This window comes from Sus scrofa, chromosome 7, assembly GCF_000003025.6.
Source record: "Sus scrofa isolate TJ Tabasco breed Duroc chromosome 7, Sscrofa11.1, whole genome shotgun sequence".
Taxonomy (NCBI): Eukaryota; Metazoa; Chordata; class Mammalia; order Artiodactyla; family Suidae; genus Sus; species Sus scrofa.
In genome coordinates, this window is record NC_010449.5 from 68,460,599 (window position 1) to 68,477,179 (window position 16,581).

Sequence of the window (16,581 nt, forward strand, 5' to 3'; positions counted from 1 at the left end):
AGACAAAAAACAAAACAAAACCAAACACAAAAATTATTGTATTTAACTTCAACTTGGGGATCAGCTTACTCTACCAACAGGCTCTCTCTTTTTTGTCAGTTACCTGGCCACAACCAGCTCTAATTCAAATGAGTAACTAATGTTCCGGATATTCGATGGAGGTCATGAAAGAACCCCACTGCTATAACTGAAAGGTATTATTTACCCTCTATAAGCTGTGCTAATATAACTCAAAAAACAACTGCCAAAGAGAGATAGTAACAATAGAAAACACTTAGACAGTGCTTACCAAACAGCCAGGTGCTAGTTTTGAATACTTTACCTACATTCATTTAATCCTCATAATAGTTTATGAGTTAGAGACTGGTTTTATCTCCACTTCACAGATGTGAAAACTGAATCACTTGCCAAAGGTCTCTAAGAAAAAGGGTGGAGGAAGGACCCAGTCCTGTTAGCCAGGCTTTAGGGCAGCTGTGCTCTCACCACTCCTCATTACCTCCAAGTTTGCCTCAAGACCCTAGCAATTCAGTCATAGCTGCACCATGACCATGGACATACAATTTCACTCTCCATTCACTAGCATAAACCTAGTTTTGCCCAGCTGTATGTACCCTTTATTCAAAAACTTTCGCTGGGTAATATGCGTATTTTGGCAGCTTTTTTTCTTTTTGGGTTGCCCCTTCCCCCAAAGCATATGGAAGTTTCCAGGCCAGGGATTGAATCTGAGCTACAGCTTCAACCTAAGCCACAGCTGTAGCCATAGTGGATCCTTAACCCACTGCACCTGGCCGGGGATGGAACTGGTAACGTCACAGAGACAAGCCGGATTATTAGCCCATTGTGCCACAGCGGGAACTCCCATATTTTGGCAGTTTTAATCTTGACCCCAGAGCATATCACAAAAGGCACAGTTTTAACAGACTATTTAGGAGTTCCCGTAGTGGCGCAGTGGTTAATGAATCCAACTAGGAACCATGAAGTTGTGGGTTCGATCCCTGGCCTCACTCAGCAGGAGTTGCCATGAGCTGTGGTGTAGGTCACAGACTCGGCTCCAACCTGGTGTTGCTGTGGCTCTGGTGTAGGCTGGCGGCTACAGCTCTGATTGGACCCCTAGCCTGGGAACCTCCATGTGCCGCGGGAGCGGCCCTAGAAAAGGCAAAAAAAAAGGAAAAAAAAAAAAAAAACAAAAAAACCCAGAATATTTACTTTAGTTGATCTCAACATGGACCTCAAAACACCTGAGAAGGGGCTCAGTCTGACAATGAGAAACTTTAGGACAGTAAAGCTCATACTACATTTACTACAGCATGTTTAAGGTTGTGATCAGACCTAAACTTCCAAAATTCTTGTCTGACTCATTCACTTAGTGAGTTCAGCTAATCTTCTTTCTACTTCCAATAAATAAAACATACCCTGCAAATGCTATCCAAGGCAAGTTTGCAGACACGTATCTGAATTTAGTATCATTCTTGTTAAGATCAGGTGTCAGGGTAAACACAGAGCCTTTCAGGTGGCCTGCTTGGCTGCCCTTTGTCCAAAAGCACTTCTTGCTTTTCCAAATTTCATAATAAAGTATAGCAACATGTTACAGCTCATGGCTGAAAATGTAAATAGGAGATTAAAGTTGTCAGACAAGAGACTGCCCAACTGTTGTCCAGAGGATACTCATACTTAAAGTTACACTCACTTATATCTCAGAATCTTTGAATAGCAAAAATGTCACAATTACTTTAGCAGTAAACAAATAAAATCTTTCAATAGGGAGGCTATAATAAATGAATTTAGGTTAACTAGCAGACAATTTAAACTTTAAAATGCCAAGAGTGCGGAGAAGCAAGGGAGTGGTGATAGTAGCAGAGCAGTTTCAGGAGCTCCCAGAATCCCCTCACAAAAACAAAACAAAACAAAACAAAAAACAGTGAGAGTAACTAAGGTAGAAAAACAAAACAAAACAGTACAGGCAACACCCTTACCAAAAAAAAGTGAAAAACATCCCCTGGAACTCGAGTACACTAATTACCCTTAGCAACTAGAATGGGGGACCACAGCTGTGCTGGCAAAAGTAGAGGCTCAAAAAATGTGGTCTTGCAAAAGTCAAAGAGCCAAGTAATCCAGAAATTACAAAGTCATCGTCCAAAGAAGCCCCTGCATCCCCCCCACACACCCCACTTGGCCACGTTGCCACGAGGGAATCTAAGTACCACATTGGGAACTAAGAGGAGGCCTGGTAGGAACTTTTTTGCCAAGGAGTGCAAGGAAAGATCCCATCCAGGACCTCGTAGGTTAGGCACTAGCCAATGGAAGCTCTTCTGTAGGATAGGATAGACTTTAAGCTGAGGAAAAACTGCTGGGAGTAGAACATCTTATATCTTTTTTCTTTTCTTTTTTTTCCCCACTCCAGTGGCACGTGTAAGTTCCCAGACCAGATACCGACCCAAGCCACTGCAGTGACAATGCCGGATCCTTAACCCACTGCATGACAAGAGAACTCCCAGAACATGATATATCATGTGTTAAAAGACAGCTAGCTAACTAGCTAAGGCTGACAATAGCTAGATTAGGCTGATCAAGTTTAGTACATTATAGTACTAAAATTGAGACCAACTAGACATTATGTGCTGCCTAGTATAATGCAGAGGAAGTACACTGCATCCCCAATAGATAAGTATTTTGCCAAAAAAATTGAAACCCAAATCAAACCTAGCCTCTAGTTTAACACTAGGATACAGGAATACACTAAACAATACAGTAAAAATGCAACCAGCCAAATGTCGTAAATTCTACAGGATGAATAACCTTGCCTCCTTTTACAAATAAATGGCACGATGATGTAGGGGTGAGGGGAAGACAAATCAAAAAAGATCTAAAGATACAGCGAATAAAGCATATATGTAGATTTTGTTCGGAACCTGATTTGAAATCACCAACTCTTAAAAAATTTTTTTTCTTTTTAGGTAATTGGGGGGAAATTGACTATGGACTGGGGATTAGGCTGTATAATGGAATTACTATTACTTTTCTAGGTTTATAATAGTATTGTGGTATGTTTAAAAAAAAAAAAAGGTCCAAATCTGTTAAAGACACTTAGGGAAATATGTACCAATGAAAAGAGAATTCCTGAGTTTACTTTAAAATGTTCCTAGGGCCTGCCATGGGAGTGTGAGGGAGGTCATGAAGCCTGTTTCAAGGTCTTTGAGCTTGTAGAGCGGACGCAGTGAACAGGGCTCACCCTGCTGAAGTGAAAAAAATGTGTGGACAAGAAATTATCACTGAAATCAAGTAGTGGACATGTCCAAGGAATCTTGGGGGATTTGATCCTTTTATGAACCTTGCAATAGATGACTGTGCAGAGATGGCAACTACTGGGTGAGAGAACAATACTGAAATGGCAATAATACAAGAAAATAGTATCATCATGTTATAAGCCTTGGAATGAGTATAAAGAAAGGTTGTGTTCACCAAAGAAAAATCAATTGCTTCCACATGTCCCATCTCCAAAGGGCCTGTTTCACTACCATAAAAAAAATCGAGCAGTGTACATTTTCATATTAAACTTTTTTGTTAAACTTTTGCAATAATCGAAAAACATTCCTCACACAGAAAGTGGAATAGATAAAATAAGAACGGCAAAATTTTAACAACTCATACAATTCAACAACAACAACAAAAACCCAACAACCCAACTGAAAAATGGGCAAAAGACCAAAATAGACATTTCTCCAAAGAAGACACATGGATGGCCAGTAGGCACATGAAAAGATGCTCCACATCGCTAATTATTACAGAAATGCAAATCAAAACTACAGTGAGGTACCTCATTCTGGTTAGAATGGCCATTATTAATAAGTCTACAAATAACAAATGTTGGAGAGGGCGTAGAGAAAAGGGAAACCTCCTACACTGTTGGTGGGAATATAAATTGGTACAATCATTATGGAAAACAGTATGGACTTTCTCAGAAAACTAAAAATAGAACTACCACATGATCCAGCAATTCCACTCCTGGGTATATATCTGGATAAAACTATAACTCAAAAAGATACCTGCACCTCTATGTTCATTGCAGCACTATTCACAATAGCCAAGACATGGAAACAACCTAAATGTCCACTGACAGATGAATGGATTAAGAGGATGTAGTACATATATACCATGGAATACTACTCAGTCACAAAAAGAACAAAATAATGCCATTTGCAGCAATACGGATGCAACTAGAGATTATTATACCAGGTGAAGTGAATCAGAAGGAGAAAGACAAATGCCATATGATATCACATATATGGAATCTAAAACATAGCACAAATGAACCTATCTAGGAAACAAAAACTGACTCACAGACATGGAGAACAGACCTGTGGTTGCCAAGGGAGTAGGATGGACTGGCAGTTTGGGGTTAGTAGATGCAAACTAATACATTTAGAATGGATACACAATAATGTCCTACTGTATAGCACAGGAAACTATATCCAATGTCCTGGGAAAGACCATGAAGGAAAATAACATAAAAAGAAAGTAGCTACCCATCTACCTATCTATCTATCTCTGAGTCACTTTGCTATACAGCAGAAATTGGCACGACACTGTAAATCAATGATACTTTAAAAAGTTAAAAAAAGTCTATGAACAACACAATTTATAATACCCAACTACTATATTACAGCTTTAATAAAAAGGAGCAATAGGACTTATTTTAAAATGCTTGTAAGGAGTTCTTTAATCTTTTTTTGGTAGGGTAATTGACATGTACTTTAGGTCGATCTATTAATAGGCAAAAGTAAAGGTTACCATCTTTAAAACTATGTTGTTATAAAAATTAAGTTTTTGTGACTTTTTGTCCAATTTATGACATTTTCCAAAAAAAATCCACTGTCTTTAGCAGAGATTCCGAGGCAGGGTGTCCATGTCTGGTACCATTCTTCTGAACGTTCTCTCCTGTTGCGACAACAGGAGAAAAACCACATTTCCAAGTTTGTTAAATTATTACCTAGGAAAGTTTTGGCAATTTCCCATTCAGTCACATTTTCCAGTCATTTGGTTCTCATGTTTATAGATCTGGTTGTTCACTTTTAGCCAATGTTCAGGAGGGATTCGGCTCCAGGCAATCTTTTCTTTTTTTCCTCCCACTTTGTCATCTCTCTGAGTTAGCTTTATACAGTATTACCATAGCCTACTGCTTTCTGACTCATATTACCCAGGAGACAATTCAGGAATGAACTCGGACTAGACTTTTATATAGCATGCTGAGTTTCCTAAAGGTTTTGGAGCCTATTTTTCTATAAGCTGTGAAAGTCCTTTTCCTCTTCTTTCCCACACAGTACACTATTTGAATAGTTTGGGTATCCTGCATGTACTTTACAATATTCTTAGCCACAGGCAACTACTTTAATGAGAAGTAGATATCTGATAGTATTAGGCTGATTAAACCACAGTGCAGGTCAAAGCTGCCTCCTTTTCTGTTGCATCTGCATTTAGAGTTTGCTCGTTTGGTTTTTGAATATGTGCCAACTTTTCTCAAAGATCATTCTCTAGGCTCTAATATTCAGTTGTTCTCTATATTTATAAATGTAAACACTATGTAATTTCCCCAAGTGACTGAACCATCCCAAAACTACCTAAAAATCGATTTCGACGAGTTTCATTTGTGGTGCTCTGGGTTAAGGATCTGGTATTGTCACTGAGGCTGCTTGGGTTGCTGCTGTGGCTCAGATGGGATCCCAGCCTAGGAACTTTCACATTCATTGGGTATGGCCAAAAAATAAAAAATAAAAAAAAGAAAAGAAAGGAAAAGAAAAAAAGGAAAGAAAGGAAAATAATTTCAAACCAGAAACAGTAATATTGAATCCACTGACAGGATAGTAGGTACCTCCTACTATGTTCCAAATCGTGAAGGGAGATTTTATTTCTTATTCTCAAATAAACATATATAAACATTTAACTATTCTGCCAAGAGCTGTGGAATTGAGCCAGAACTCTTATCTCAACTTTTTCTCCTCCTTATGGAAATAAGAATACATGTCACAATCTTTTCAGATGATGTAAGAAGATGACTAGATTAGTGTTTATGAACCAATCTGAGCTCTTTGTTAGAAGGATGTCAGGTTCATAGTCAGCAAGGCATGAAACTGAATGTTGAGGTGAATAATTACAGGAATTAATAATTTGAGAATTTGCAGTTCTCAAAGCCAGAGTCAAAACACTTTATACAGCAGCTGTTGCACTAACTGGGAAGAGGGTATCTGAGTATTATTAACCACCAGGACTTAAAAGCCTAGAATTCCTTAACATACTTTTGCTGATATAATAACATGCATATGAAATAGGACAAGTCACTTTTTTGGTTAGATAGAATAAGCACACGGTTGTCTAAGTGGGGAAAAAAATCCTTAAAATTCTAAAATGATTAAAGATATAAATAGATAGAAAATCTTTTTTTTTGCCCGAACTCACAGCATATGGAAGTTCCTGGGCCAGGAATTCGAGCTGCAAATTCGACCTACATTACAGCTGTGGCAACATGGGATCCTAAACCCTTGCCTTGGCAGTGACCTGAGCCACCGCAGAAACAATGCTGGATCCTTAACCTGCTGTGCCATAGTGGGAACTCCTGATAGGCAGGAATTCTTGAAGACCATCAGCAGTAGGTTAAAACTGAGAGAATCAATGGGAGTGGAGGAGACAGATGAAAAGAGAACAAAGAGGAAGTTTCAAAGGTGAGACAGAAGACAGGAAATGACTCAGTCACAGTTTAGGGAGGGAATTCTAGTTAGGTGAGTTGTAGGTGATAATATGGCCTGGGAAAGCTTATTACCTAAGGAGGACAAGATTCTAGGAGTTCACTGCCCTGTTCTCAGGAGTCATGTACACAGGCAAAATGTCAATAATGTCAAAAATATCCTCTCACAGAGGAGAAAAATTTTGTGTCTTTCACTTTTTTAAATTTTTAAAAATTTTTATTTTTTTTTGTCTTTTTTGCCTTTTCTAGGGCTGCTCCCACGGCACATGGAGGTTCCCAGTCTAGGGGTCTAATTGGAGCCTACACCAGGGCCACAGCAACGCAGGATCCGAGCCGCATCTGCAACCTACACCACAGCTCACAACACCGGCTCCTTAACCCACTGAGCAAGGCTAGGGATTGAACCCGCAATCTCATGGTAACTAGTCAGATTCATTAACCACTGAGCCACGACGGGAACTCCCTTTTTTTTTTTTTAAATGGAGGTTCACAGCAACACCAGATCCGAGTGGTGTCTGTGACCTACACCACAGCTCAGGGCAAAGCCAGATCCTTAACCCACTGAGCGAGGCCAGCAGTTGAACCTGAAACCTCATGGTTCTTGGATTCATTTCTGCTGTGCCACAACGGGAATTCCCTCAGTTTTTTTTTTTTTTTTTTTTTTTTTTAATCTGTGCTTTTTGGGTTTTGTTTTGGCCTTGTCCAAGGCATAGGTAATTTCCTAGGCCAGGGAACAAACCCATGCCACAGCAGCAGCCCAAGCCACTGCAGTGATAACTGCTGGATCCTTGACCTGCTGTGCCACAAGAGAACTCCTCCAATCTTTTACTTTTTTTTTTTTTTTTTTTAATGGCTGTACTCGAGGCATATGAAGTTCCCACGCCAGGGATTGAATCCAAATCCCAGCTGAGATGGACTCCGGAGCACCACAGCTGTGGTAATGCTGGATCCTTTAACCCACTGTGTCTGGCCAGGGATTGAACCCCAAATCTCTTAAATGGACCCGAGCCACTGCAATTGGATTCCTAACCCACTGCTCCACAGCAAGAACTCCTCCAGTCTTTTAATAGGACACTTCTGGTCATTAAATCTCAAGAGATGGGGAGCTCCCTGGTGGTCTGGCAGGTTAAGGATCCAGCATTTTCAGTCTAGCAGCCTGGGCTGCTGCTATGACATGGGTTTGATCCCTGGCCCGGGAACTTCCGCATGCCTTCGGCGTTGCAAAAAAAACAAAAAACAAAAAACTTAAGAGATACCTGGTACATTGGTAGCAAAAACTAGTAAAAAAAAAATGGTTGAGGTGTCCAAATGATCTGGACAAGACATTGAGGAAGTCAGGGTGCTCAGTGCTAAGTAATTTGCCTAAAATTAGACTGGAAAGTCTGTGAAGGCACGGAGTATATCTTTTTTCTTTTTTTGTTTTTTAGGGCTGCACCCACCACATATGGAGGCTCCCAGGCTAGGGGTCTAATTGGAGCTACCACTTCCGGCGTATTCCACAGCTACAGCAACGCCAGATAGAGCCGCATCTGCGACCTAAACCAGAGCTCATGGCAATGCCGGATCCTTTTTTTTTTTTTTTTTTTTTTTTTTTTTTTGTCTTTTTTGCCTTTTCTAGGGCTGCTCCTGCGGCACATGGAGGTTGCCAGGCTAGGGGTCGAATTGGAGCTGTAGCTGCCGGCATACGCCAGAGCACGCCAGAGCCACAGCAACGTGAGATCCGAGCCGCGTCTGTGACCTACACCACAGCTCATGGCAACTCCTGCTGATCGAGGCCAGGGATTGAACCCTCAACCTCATGGTTCCTAGTTGGATTCATCAACCACTGAGCCACGATGGGAACTCTGGAACTCTGTATTTCTTAACATTTTTTATGCTATGAGGCCCCTCGAAAAGGAGCAGGCTTGAATAAAGAGTTGTATGCTGGTTTCTATAAAATTGAGAAATAGTTAATAATGCTGTGACCTCAGACTTCATTTCTTATATAAATAAAACAAAGCAGAATGAGTAGCAAGTCCAATTCTCTCTCCACTGAACTATAATAAGAATAAAGCAGACATGATAAAATAAGACGTACTACTTTCTCTTTGAAACTACACCCTGAGTGGTCTTGTATATTCCACAGTTAAAATTTTATTGGTAGTAGAGAAGAAAAAAATTTAAGTGCAATCAATTCTATATGTGATTTTCCTGCTTAGCTGTAATTAATGAATCTTTTTTCCTTATCATAATGGTAAATATTATTTTTGGCTTTTTTAACCAAATGGTTGTTGGCTATATTAACTTTTAGAAACGTAACAGTTCATTAAGGATGTTCCTTGGCAACTAAGCACATTAAAAAGAAAACACACTATGGTACTTAAGATTAACCTTGTCTTTTTTGTATACATTATATTCATTCAAAACAACCCAGGAAAACATTCTTAGGCATTCACTTAGGATTTTACAATGTCTTCAGGGTCCCCTGTGGAGCAGCAGGTTAAGAATCCAGCATCATCACTGCAGCAGCTAGGGCTGTTACTGCAGCGCGGGTACACCCCTGGCCTGGGAACTTCCACATGCCATGGGCAGGGCCAAAAAAAAAGTGGGGGGGGGAATTTAAAAAAGGAAAAAAGATGTCTTCAGGGTGTTTATTTTCTATTTCCATCAAAAGATTCAGCTATGAATGACATTATTTTTGAGTTATTCACTTCTAAAACATCAAATTTAACCACTCTCCTTCAAAGTTTTCTTTCTTCCTCCACCTAGCTTCGAGATCTAAAGTTTTTCACGTTCCCTTATCCCAAAAGAAAAATGAAAACAATCGGTCCTGTTCCCTTCCAACCCCCCCCCCCCCACCAAACACACTCCATCCCAGAATAATAAAGAAGGGAGGCAAAGTGGAACAAGTTGCGACGTGCGACAGGGAGCACAGAATTCGGTCCAAAGCCCAGAGACAGGGAATCGGCCGCTACGTCCGGGAGGATCTGGGCTATTTGCCAAAAAGAGAACGTCCCCAAAGCCCAGGGAACTGACTGGTGTTAGGAAACCAGAAAAAGAGCGAGTGACAGGCAGAGAAAGAGGCCCGATCCTCTGGGACTGCCTGAAACACGCAAGGAATGCAAAAGAAACGCCAGGAATTCAGGACCGGCGGCGGCCGGCCAGAGCGACCAGCCAGGTTAAAACTCAGCTTCGAAGGCAGAATCGCAGCCGAGACCCTTGGGTGGGAACGGCGGGGGCTGACTGAGCGAGGGAAACCCCTTGCTAGAAAGGACGACACCTACTCGACCCCAAAGGTCGGAGTCTACAGCCCACGGGCTCCGCGGGGGCAGCCAGACACCCGAAGCGGGTCTGAGGGCGGGCCTAGGGCGGGGCTGGCGCTCCTTCCCCGCCTCTAACGGCAACCCTGCTTCCTCAGTACGCCTGCGTAGGGTGAGGCCGGACTCTATTTGGCTACCAGGCGAGCGGCAGCAGTGGCGTTCTCTACCCGGCATGCTGCGCGGGAGCGGCGGCCCTACGTCTATCCCCTTCCCAACCCTGCCCCCTCTCGCCCTCCCACCGCGGCCCCCCCTTCCCCTAAAGTGAGTGAGTGAGACGGGCAGATGGAGGAGGGACTGTAATGGCGGCGGCCGGCAGCTCCCTGCTCTGACCCACGGCAGGCATACAGCAACAACCCCCTCCCCGCCCCTCTTCCAGCCGGCCTCCGCCCCGCCACCAGCGCGGGGCCACCTTCCCCGGCCCCTTCCCCCAGCCGTCGGCGTCTCGCCCTGCGCCCCAGCCGGGGCCCCACACACAATGGACGAGCTCGCCGGAGGCGGTGGTGGCGGCCCGGGGATGGCGGCCCCTCCACGGCAGCAGCAGGGACCTGGGGGGAACATGAGCCTTTCGTCAGGGGGGAATGGAGCAGCGGGCAGCGGAGGTCCTCCGGCCGCCGAGGGAGCCGGTCCCGCGACAGGCCCCGAGCTGTCCCGGCCGCAGCAGTACACTATCCCGGGGATCCTGCACTACATCCAGCACGAGTGGGCTCGGTTCGAGATGGAACGGGCGCACTGGGAGGTGGAGCGGGCCGAACTGCAGGTACCTCCTTGGGGTTGGTGTGCGGGACAGCAGCGGCGGCGGGGTTGTCTGCCCGGGGGTGGGGCCGGAACTCCCCTCATTCGGAGCTCGAGGCCTAGGGAGGCCGAGAGGAACCTACCTGCGCGGCTGGATGGGTGATGGTCCTGGCGACGGGTCTTCCTAGAGTCCCCCTCCCCTTTTACCGCACAAGCTTGTTACCCAGCCCTCTCTAGCTGCGCGGTGCGGGCTTCCTTGGGGCAGCCATTTTGGCTGTTAGTATGGCGTCCGCGGGGGCTCCTTCGGAGGCCGCCTGCCCGGGCCTCCGGGTCTTGGGGCTGAGTTCCTCTCTGTGGGAAAGTTCCTGGCGTGGGGCTGCTGGGCACTGAACTTGCTCTCGTTTGTACCTCGTGAAATGGAGAACCCGAGGAGAAGGACTGGCATGGGCATTTTACCACCTTTTCCCGAACCACCCCTCTTTTCGAGTTGACTTGCCTGACCCCCTCCCCCGGAGTTGGTAGCTCTTACTAGTTGACAGCCAGGCTTCTTTCCAGAGCTGCCACCGAGCACAATGGCTTGCGGCTGACCTGTGAAGTTTTCATTTCCTGCCGCCAACTTTAAGTGTCTACTTACCTGGGATGCTGCCTTACTCACTTAGATTCCCTTTGACTTCTTCCTTAGTGACTGACTCATCAACACTTCTCTGTGCTGAATTTTTCTTTTTGGAGTACCCTTCACCGGGCTCCCCCTTCTCCATCCCCCATCTTTACCCATAAAAAGCCTATCCAGAGTATCTGTCCTGTCTTTTTGAAACGACTGAGGGAAGATTTGATATTAGCTTGAAGTAAAAAGTACTTGTCTCAACGGTACTAACTCAAGTAAAGGAAGCAATGTTAAATATTCTCAGGATCCTCCATAATTGAGCCGAACTCAATTTTAAGATGAAACTTGGATAGGTTGGTTTACCTAACTTTTGGAAGATGTTGGTAGTTTAAGGGCTTTTATCTTGGATTTGAGAGTGGCTATAACTTTTAAAAAGGATTATTCAACCCTTTTGGATGTTTGTATTTATTTTTAAATTCCTTTCCAAGGCAGATTTAGGCTTAGAAGAAAAAAAAAAGGGTGCATCTAAATAGTGTTGCACCTGTTCTTCATAGTGGTATATATTTAGCATGTAAGCAGTATTGTTCACTGACATGTATGTCATATATGCCTTGGGTGAATAGTTAGGAAAATGTAGTGTTGTAAGAAGGAAGATTGGATTAACTTAAAAAGAGTGTGCCCTCAATATATATATCTTCAGTTTGATTTGGAACTAGTCGACTTTTGACTCCACAAAGTGGGTAAAGTTAAACTTTTAAAAAGTAAAACATATATTTTGACACTTTGTCAAGTCTTGAGGAAATTAATTATAAATTAACACCTGTTAGTCAATTCAGTGTTTTAACATTGTACTTTGATATACCACTGAGCTTTTAAAAATATGGCTTAAAAAGCTTAAGTGAAAATTGTTTAAAAATATAACTTAAAAAGCTTAAGTCAAAATTGTTGTTAACTTGTGTATAGTCTGTTTTAAAATATCTCTATGTATATACTTAATATTCTGTATGAGTCATGTATTTTTAAAAATTTTCATTGAGGTTTAGACTCACTAAATAATGCTTCACAACTCCTTGATACCATGTTTATAACCTTTTTACTGTTGTAGGAAAGCTTGAATTTAAACACTTTTCAAGCTAGCAAGTGCATTAGTCATTCATAGCCTTCACTGCTTGCTGTAAGTAGCTGAAAAATGTCTTGTGTCCAATTTGGTAAAATCTGTACAACATTGAGGCCTATCTATATTGTCTGCCCTAGTCTTTACTTTCTCTTCTAGTTCTCTTCTTGACAGTAACAGAAATGTCTTTTAAGGACGATTCATTTTGCTTGCTTGCTTTCAGTTTATTTACTATTGAAATATTTAGTTCTGATAAAGCCATTCTAAACTTTCTTTGCTTATTTTAAAGAAGTTCTACAGTGTTTTTAGCCTCACTTTTTTCCCAGGGATTTTTTTTTATCAATTCACACTGATTCTTCTGTAATAAAATGTTCATGATTGTGTTTGTGCGTTTTTGCCCTATGTTTCTAAAATGTTTTCTTGGGCTCCTTCGTTCATAGGTCTCCAGGTTTGTTTTTAGAACATTTGCTTTACATGCCTTCAGTCTTTGTAAGAATGATTGTGAGGTACACATTTAAAAATGTGTGTGTTGAGGAGTTCCTGTCGTGGCTCAGTGGTTAACGAATCCAATTAAGAACCATGAGGTTGTGGGTTCGATCCCTGGCATTGCAGTGAGCTGTGGTGTAGGTTGCAGACGCAGCTTGGATTCCGAGTTGCTGTGGCTCTGGTGTAGGCGTGGCAGTTACGGCTCAGATTAGACCCCTATCCTGAGAACGTCCATATGCCGGGGGTGTGGCCCTAGAAAAGGCAAAAAGACCAAAAAAAAAAAAATGTTGAATAAAAAAGTTATTGGAAGAGTTTAAGTGAAGCATGAATGGATTTAAACTATAAACTTAAATTTATTTTTGAGAAAGATAACACAGGAGTTCCTTTGTGGCTAACGAACCTGACTAGTATCCATGAGGATGCAGTTTCTATCCCTGGCCCCCCTCTGTAGGTTAAGGATCCCAGTTGTCCTGAACTGCAGTGTAGGTTACAGATGTAGCTTGAACCTGGCGTGGCTGTGGTGTAGGCCAGCAGCTGCAGCTCCAGTTTGACCCCCTAGCCTGAGAACATCCTTAGGCCTGGCATGTGACCCTAAAAAAAAAAAAAAAAAAAAAAAAAAAAAAAAGGAAAGAAAGATAACATAGAAATAGGACAACTTGCATATCATTGTTGTATACAGTGTTAAGTACATTGTTTATCTATACATGTATTTAAAGCATACATTCAGTGTTAAAACTATTTAATAATGAATACAAAGAGGCTAAAGTATATCTAATTTTGATGTAAATTTTCAATATGTAATTATATTTTTCCTAGCTTTTGGAAGGATTTTAAACTTGAACTGTGCTCTGTGGTTCTCTTTTCTGTAAAAGGAATTTTGGGTAAAAGGTTTTTCTTAGGAACTTGGAATTAAACCAAAAGATGTCATAAAGGTCTTTTTTTTTTTTTTTTTTGTCTTTTTGCCATTTCTGGGGCTGATCCCATGGCATATAGAGGTTCCCAGGCTAGGGGTCAAATCGGAGCTGTAGCTGCTGGCCTACGCCAGAGCCACAGCAACACCAGAGCCACAGCAAAACCAGATCTGAGTCACATCTGTGACCTACACCACAGCTCACGGCAATGCTGGATCCTTAACCCACTGAGCAAGGCCAGGGATCGAACCTGCAGCCTCATGGTTCCTAGTCCTATGATTTTATTACTACTCTTGAAACCACTGTGTTGTCATCTTGACATTTTTTGTAGAAATAGAATCTGACTTGTGAGCTCCCGTGGCATGCCAGGTCTAGTTAGTTTATATATTTTGGAGATATGTCCTTAGATTTTTTTTTTTTTTGGTCATTAGTATGTAATAAATGCACTTATGGTGTATACAAAATGCTTATTTGTCAACTATAAAAAGATGACAGAAGTCATATTTAGAAAATGCAGTCCTAGAGTTTTTATTCTAAAACTACTAATTCTCCAGCAAAAATAAACTTTTCATTAGTGTTTGTGTTTGCACACTCTGGCATACAAATTTGCTATAACATGACAGCTATATTGGCACCTAAAGACCTTAATAGGAGATATTTTTCTTAGACATAATTTGACTTCTTCATTTTTAACGGGGGGGGGGGAATCTGTTTCCTCTGTAAATCTTTTATTGTCAACATTTTCTTAGGGTTGTCTAGAATAATGATTTGCAAATCCTCTTTCCTTTTCTACAACAAGATTTCTATAAACCTACTAAGAAATTACAAAAAATAAAAACAATATAGAGATTTTTCCTAAGGTGCTCCTTTTATTCTGAAAGTTTTAGCCTTCATAAATTTTTGCAGTTACTGGAGTTCTTATGGTAATTGAGCGGGTTAAGAACCTGGAGTTCTCCTGGTGGAGCAGTGGAAACGAATCCAGGGATGTGGGTTCTATCCCTGGCCTCGCTCAGTGGGTTAAAGATCCAGTGTTGCTGTGAGCTATGATGTAGGTCTCAGATGCAGCCTGGATTCCACGTTGCTGTGGCTGTGGTGTAGACTGGCAGCTGAAACTCCAGTTCGACCCTTAGCCTGGGAATTTCCACATGCCATGGGTTCAGCCCTTAAAAAGGCAAAAAAAAAAAGGTAGAAGAACCTGATGTAATGTCCATGAGAATGGGGGTTCAATCCCTGGCCTTGCTCCCTGTATTAAGTATCTGGCATTGCCATGGCTACAACATAAATTGCAGATGTGCCTTGGACCTTGTGTTGCTATGACTGTGGTGTAGGCCAGAAGCTGCAGCTCTGATTCAGCCCCTATCTGGGGAAGTTCCATATGCCACAAGTGTGGCCATAAAAAGAAAAAAAATTTGCTGTTAGCATAGTTTCCCTCTTTCAAATGATAATAAAAATAGAGGAAATTTTTTTTTATTTGATAGAATTGAATTCATAATCTTACATCATATTCTCTCTTTTTGTTTTGTTTTGTTTTGTTTGGCCATGCCATGTGGAAGTTCCTGGGCCAGGGATTGAAACCCGGCTATAGCAGGGACCCAAGCCACTGCAGTGATAATACCAGATCCCTAACTCCTTACTCCACAAGAGAACTCTCCCTGTTCTTTTTGAAGTCTTTCAAAACAAAAAGTATTGAGACCACTATACTAATACACCATACTTATCTAGATTTTTTTTCTCTGCTTTACCCTGATGTATAGTCTTTTTTGCTTTATTCTCTCCTTACGTCTGTCTGAACAATGGTTTTTCTTTTGGTGGTTTACTTTTAAGTTCCAAGTCTTGAGGCCTTCTTATAGATCATACGCACTTAACCAACACTTTCTGCTATTGACAGTTTCTTCCTCAAAATTCTTTTTTTCTTTTGGCCTCCATTCTGTAAGTCTTTTTTTGCTTTTTAGGGCTGTACCCATGGCATATGGAAGTTCCTAGGCTAGGGGTTGAGTCAGAGCTACAGCTGCTGGCCTATGCCACAGCCACAGCATTGCCAGATCGAAGCCACATCTGCCACCTACACCACAGCTCACGGCAATGCTGGAACCCCAACCCATTTGAGCAAGGCCAGGGATTGAACCCACATCTTCATGGATGCTAGTCAGATTCTTTTCTGCTGTGCCACAACGGGAACTCCTGTAATTCTTTATTTTCTTGTTGATTCACTTAACACTTTTCTTCATGTGTTTCCTCTCCTTTGTCCCCAGTTATTGTAACTTGGGCTTTTGGTTCTCATATTTTCCAAGTGTTTGCTAATTGTTATTCCAGTTCTTTAGTATTTAGACCTTTAATCCTAAAACAACTCAGTGAGGTTGGCACAATTGGTCTCTTATGTCGTTGCTTTGTTTTGACACTAGAATATTGGGTCCCAGAGATTAAATAATCTGCCAAAGATTATGTAACTAGGATTAGCAGAGCTGGGATTTGAACCTGTGCCGGTTACCTCTAAGGACCATGTTCTTAGTTACTACTTTATCTTTGACTTCCAGATGTCTCAGATATATTTCTAACTTACTGTTTAACTTTTCTACTTCAAATCCAATACATCCATTTTTCAGTTCATCTCAAATGCCTGCCTTCCCCCCACCACAAAATACATTTAACTTGCTCATTTTTCCTTATTCCCTGTTACTCTTAATGTTTAATATTATCCT

The 16,581-nt window shown here is 41.9% G+C and overlaps 2 protein-coding genes and 1 pseudogene across 10 annotated transcripts in view; 2 read left to right on the forward strand and 1 right to left on the reverse strand.

The window, feature by feature from the left end:
- The window catches only part of AP4S1 (adaptor related protein complex 4 sigma 1 subunit), a 55,358-nt gene extending 40,313 nt beyond the window's left edge, over positions 1-15,045 (reverse strand). For all 4 annotated transcript variants that reach the window (XM_021098033.1, XM_021098037.1, XM_021098036.1 and 1 more), the window contains exon 1: positions 10,911-15,045. The gene's annotated coding sequence lies outside the window, so the exon portion shown is untranslated. The remainder of the gene's footprint in view (positions 1-10,910) is intronic.
- LOC110261746 lies at positions 2,826-3,436 on the forward strand (annotated as a pseudogene).
- STRN3 (striatin 3) overlaps positions 10,163-16,581 on the forward strand; it is a 106,512-nt gene continuing 100,093 nt past the window's right edge. For 3 of the 6 annotated variants that reach the window (XM_021099885.1, XM_021099886.1, XM_021099887.1), the window contains exon 1: positions 10,299-10,792. In XM_021099885.1, the coding sequence (XP_020955544.1) occupies positions 10,511-10,792 (282 nt within the window). In that variant the 5' untranslated portion in view covers positions 10,299-10,510. Of the gene's footprint in view, positions 10,793-16,581 lie in introns of all 6 variants that reach the window. The other 3 variants (XM_021099888.1, XM_021099889.1, XM_021099890.1) reach the window with 3 other exon arrangements.